The sequence below is a fragment of the Garra rufa genome, chromosome 21, assembly GCF_049309525.1.
Source record: "Garra rufa chromosome 21, GarRuf1.0, whole genome shotgun sequence".
Lineage (NCBI taxonomy): Eukaryota > Metazoa > Chordata > Actinopteri > Cypriniformes > Cyprinidae > Garra > Garra rufa.
This window is the reverse complement of record NC_133381.1, coordinates 7032935-7038110: the sequence shown is the minus strand read 5'-3', so window position 1 is coordinate 7038110 and position 5176 is coordinate 7032935. Positions and strand designations below refer to the sequence as shown.

At 35.0% G+C, this 5176-nt stretch overlaps 1 protein-coding gene and 1 long non-coding RNA gene across 2 annotated transcripts in view; both read left to right on the top strand.

The window, feature by feature from the left end:
• Positions 1-81, top strand: part of LOC141295274 (uncharacterized) — a 2744-nt gene extending 2663 nt beyond the window's left edge. The window contains exon 3 of the long non-coding RNA XR_012341032.1: positions 1-81. This exon is cut by the window's left edge and continues 526 nt beyond it. This is a non-coding gene — a long non-coding RNA (uncharacterized lncRNA).
• A 3115-nt stretch (positions 82-3196) lies between these two features.
• LOC141295235 (antimicrobial peptide NK-lysin-like) lies at positions 3197-4313 on the top strand. Its single transcript, XM_073826449.1, has 5 exons — positions 3197-3423; positions 3538-3602; positions 3787-3888; positions 3972-4129; positions 4253-4313. The coding sequence occupies exons 1-5, from the start codon at positions 3381-3383 to the stop codon at positions 4311-4313; spliced, it is 429 nt and encodes a 142-aa protein (XP_073682550.1). The 5' UTR covers positions 3197-3380.
• Positions 4314-5176: the final 863 nt, after the last annotated feature.

The following is a 5176-nucleotide window of genomic DNA, read 5'->3' as shown; positions in this document are numbered from 1 at the left end:
TTTCATCCCAAGCCTGAATAAAGAAATAAAATAGTATATTTTGCTGAATGAAAGTAAGTGGTTAGTGACAGTTTTTTAGTGTGATTATCCCAAAAAATAACACAAATATATTTATTAGATAACATGAGTAAATAGATTATTTTAATTATTATTTTTAAGAGTTAAAGAACAACAGTAGTAATAAGTTTTATAATTGTAATAATAGTAATATTGTATTGCTGTACAAAAACAAATGTTGTAATACTGTAGTACTATTTATACTAATGTAATATATAATTTTTGTTTTGTGAAATATATATATATATATATTTCACAAAACAAAAATTATATGATATTGTATGGTATATTAATCATACTAATATATATATATATATATATATATATATATATATATATATATATATATATATATATATATATATATTCACTGGAAAAGCATCAGGTGAACTTTGGAAATGACAACAAGATGCCTTCATGTACATGCATGGACTGGCAGAGACATCTTCTACCGTGCCAGCATTTCTGTGCTGTTTTTACCTTAGTTCCTGGCTGGGGTTGGGAAAATCTGAGCGCCGCGTATCGGACAAACCCTCTCTTTACATTTGACAAGATTTGCCTGGGACAATCTGGGACACTTCCTGCTGATCTCCTGAAGAATCAGGAGAACTATCCCAGTCCAGAGAGATGTCCGTCTCCTGCTGCTACATCAGAGCCCATCATGACCACTCCTAAAACAGAAAAAAGAGAAAAGTGTGGTACCTTGTTAAAGGAGATATCAGAATTGGCATGCCACATACAGGATGGGACATTTCTAGATTCACTAACCAATCGCCTTACAGATCTGTTAGAAGATATAAGGCGACACACACACCATGATGACATCCTTGATCTTTCCTACGCACCACCATCCAAGAAAATGTGTTTAGTGTCCAACAGGCACCCAGAAACACTTCCAATCCCCGAAAGACACTCTTTATCTGAAATAGTTGGCAGTCAAGCTGAGTTAATGAAGGCAACCCATAAAAGTGACTTGTGACGTAAGTGTTACTTGTGTCACTTACTTAATTTTGTGTAATAATTGTGGTACATGTGGTATTTTGAGTTGTTCTTCAGAAATAACATGGTTGATGTAGCATACTATTGGTTTGAAAAAACCGAATAGTGTTTTCACAACCCGTTATCAATCAGCCATTTTGGTGGCACTGAATGTAAACAGTGCCACTAAACCGAATGTAACTTGCATATTTAGCTGATTATTGCTGCTGAAAATGGTCAATTATTGTCATGTTTTGGGCTGTACTAATTGGTTGGACCTGGAAAAACATTTGGAGTACTATAGCCTGCCAAAAGTTATAACAAATCAAGGAGAAGAGTAGAAAAAAACTTAAGGAGCAAAAGGCATTTGTGATTGGAATTGAACCAGGATTTCCTGGACAAGATTCTTGACAACTTTCGTGTTTGCTCTTATCATTTCTGGTCATAGGTAAACTATTAGGCTAATATCTTAATTAATACTGCTCTTTCCTGCTCATAAAGTCCTTCTCTATATGATTTAGCAGCTTCCACACATGGTGCCATGGTTTAGACAGCACAAATTAGCAGAACAACATATTTAGTAGTAAATTAACTGTGCAATCCATGATGTTGTTTACATCCGAGTATCGCAAACTATGGAAACGTATCCGGGTAACTGACCAAATCGTGACAGTACAAGTGGGTAGGCAACGTAGACAGCATTGTGAATCGAGAAGAAATCCCTGTTAACTCCATACACTTCTGACTAATGGTTGGTAACTTTAAAAAATATTAATTACACACAACTAATTCTTTAACTGTGCAAATAAGCCAACTGTAAACTGCCATTAACAGGCCAGAGACGTTAAAGACGAACCCAAAGAGGAGGAAGTACTGTTGCAGGCAGAGCAAACTCACTTCACCATCCGTGAAATACTGAAACAAAATCCTAGATTCTGAATTGGGGGTAAGGGTTTATATAAATGTATCTCTGAGGTGAACTGAGTTTAAATAAGATGGTATTTTCTTTTCATCTTACCTTCATATGCATATTAATGTAGAATTTAAAAGTGCAGCGGTTCTTTGTTTACTTGCTTAAAGGGATAGTTTACCCAAAAATGAAAATGTGATGTTTATCTGGGTCACGCGCTGTTGTGAACGCACTCAATACAGTTGAATGTTGCAGTGGATCAAAGGTAAATAATAACATAAATACTGTTCAGTTTCTTGCAGACCGATCGTTTTGTGTCTTAACACCTCAATGTATCATCACGAGCAGCAGGGTTTAATGTTTTTTTTTACTCTTAAAGATTTGGTGCCCATTGACTGCCATTATATGACTGACAGACTGCGAGGTTTGAGTTAAAAAAAAATCTTTGTTTGTGTTCTACTGAAGAAACTAAGTCACCTACATCTTGGATGCCCTGGAGGGAGGAAGATAAGCATATTTTCATTTTTGGGTAAACTATCCCTTTAACCAAGGAAACTATATTTCCGCTGTTCCATAAGTGCCACCTGCTGGCAGAGAGGGAATTTGCACTCTCATTCAGCCCATATGCTGTTTCTTTATCGTGCAGGCATGTTTTATGTAGTATATTTTCAGAAACCTAAGGTCAGACCATTCTGTTCTTGCTGCAGATTTTTGTGATTAAAATGCAGTGGTTCTGCAAGTGTTTCATGCATATTTGACAAAGGCACAGACAGGGAAAAACTATAAATAGAAACTTGTAACCATCAGAATCCTTTAAAAAATGCCCAGCACCAATGGAGCCTAACAAACCCTCAAGCAGTGTGGGGTCATTGTCCTTTGCTTTCCTAACAAAAGTAACTTGCTGGTCATTTAAATAGCAATTTAACACAAGTTATCTTTTTTTGATCAGTTTTTGTTCTTGTGTGCAGGTCCTTTCAGTAGAAAACAATCACGAATGTGAAGATTAAATGTACACTATCCTTCAAAATGTTTATAAAAGAAGTCTCTTATGCTCACCAAGTCTGCATTTATTTGATAAACAATAAAATACATTTTAAAATGTAACATGTTTCCTATTATTTATGACGAAAACAGTTGTGCTGCTTTATAGTTTTGTGAAAACTGTGATGCATTTTTTTTTAGGTTTCTTTGATGAATGAAGTTAAAAAAAAAACAGCAGCAAAGTTGTGAATATGTTTTATCAGAATATTACTCACAATTCCAACAGATTCTTTTATTAAACATGTTCGACGCATCTGTGGTTTGTGGTTGGAAAACAACACTCCTTTGCGGTTGATGCAGAGCTCTATAAAAAGAGCTCCACAGGCTTCTGAGGATCATTGAGGTTCACATTCTGAAAGCTTCGTCTTCAGGCCGTTAGAAATCATCTGCTAAGATGCTCCGCAACATCTTACTTGTCAGCTTGCTCGCATATGCAGGTAAAATAATCACTAATTCTGTTCTAAAATGACGTATTCTGTGGTATAATGTAATTATTTGTTTTACGCCTGAATCAGTTGTTTTAACATTAATTGTTGTCCATTTATTCGCAGTCTGTGCAGCTCATTGGGAGATTCGTGAAGTGGACTCTGCTGAGGACGAAGATGAAGAATTCTCTGTAAGCATCTCCTGATAACAATAGTTTGTTGAATAAGTATATACTTTAAAATAACAGCCGTGTGCAAATAATTGATGCACATGATGGATCTATTCAACAAGGCTCGGTGCATATATTTTTTTTCACACATATGTTGATTTGTCCGGTCTTGACATATTTGTGTTTTTATTGTGATGTTTTTCAGGCTGATGTCGAAATGATGAAACCACAGTCATCTATTGGGTGCTCAATATGCAAATCCATAATGAATAAAGTGAAAAAGCGAATCTCATCTAACGCAACGCCGGTGAGTGACTTGATTGATATCACATTATTGAACTGACCGTGCATCTCACATTGACTTTAGACTAAATGCATATTTACCCTCAGGATGAAATCAAAACCAAACTGAACAACACCTGTGAGAAAATTAGGCTGCTGAGAGCTCAGTGCAAGCGCTTTGTTCAGAAGTATTTGCACACTCTGGTTGATGAGCTGATGACGGATGATGGGCCAAAAGCCATCTGTGCTAAAATTCGTATCTGCAAGTAGGTATACAGAAATACCCACTCCAAAAGTTTATAATCATCTCTTTTTTCCAACAGTTACATGGTGATACATTATTTAACTGAAGAGATTTTGAATAATTTTTTTTGTTTGGTTTGTTCCAGGCCAAAGCCACCCATAAAGGAGTTCATTGTTGTACGTGATCAAGCTCATGAAAATTTCTGAATGAGAAAAAAATAATTACTGTAAAAGCATTACAGTGAAAACTAAATAAAATATATGAATAAAACAATTATCTGTGTTATCTTTTATTTTTGTATTGTTTTCTAACTATTAAGCTAAATCAAGTGTTTAAAATCTAAAATAAATAATCAAAATGGTATTCAAATATTTAGAGTTTATACTTAAGACGATGAAATGAATTTTGCCACATTCGTTTCATACTAGTGCATTGCTTTGTCTATATAAAATCTTTCTAACAAGCTGCAGATGCTTTTTGATAAGAGCACTGCTATGAAATTAATCAAATTAAACTGAAATTGAACTGAAAAGTTAATGTTTAAATCATTGCATGTATAAGTAGTTCAGGCCACTATGACAGATGTGAATGACATTTGGACATAGTTTCAGATAACTGAAGGGTTCTTGTGGCTAACCACGAGACTTCTGCCATATCTAGGACAGAGTTCCTACTACAGTCGTATACTATAACGTTATTTAAAGTGCCAAGCCTGATAAGATAATGCCATTTCTGAATGACGTCTCACAGACTATGCTGAGAGAAAAATGTCATTTCATGCTTTTATGAACCACTCTACTACTAAAACATCTACTGATGTACTACTAATAAAATTTCAAAATATTACTTTTTATATTGTGTTAATAATCAAATGCATGCAGCCTTAGTGAGCCTAAGAGACTTCTTTCAAAAACAGAAATCTTACCAACCCCAAAAAATGTTGAACAAATGGATTTCAGTGGACTAAGGTGCTCTTTTCAGCCAAAGCATGTAGTTTACCACTACAACCAGTAGGGGCCAACTAAACCATGCAAACAAGCCCAACTCAAACATTACCCAGTGTAATTCT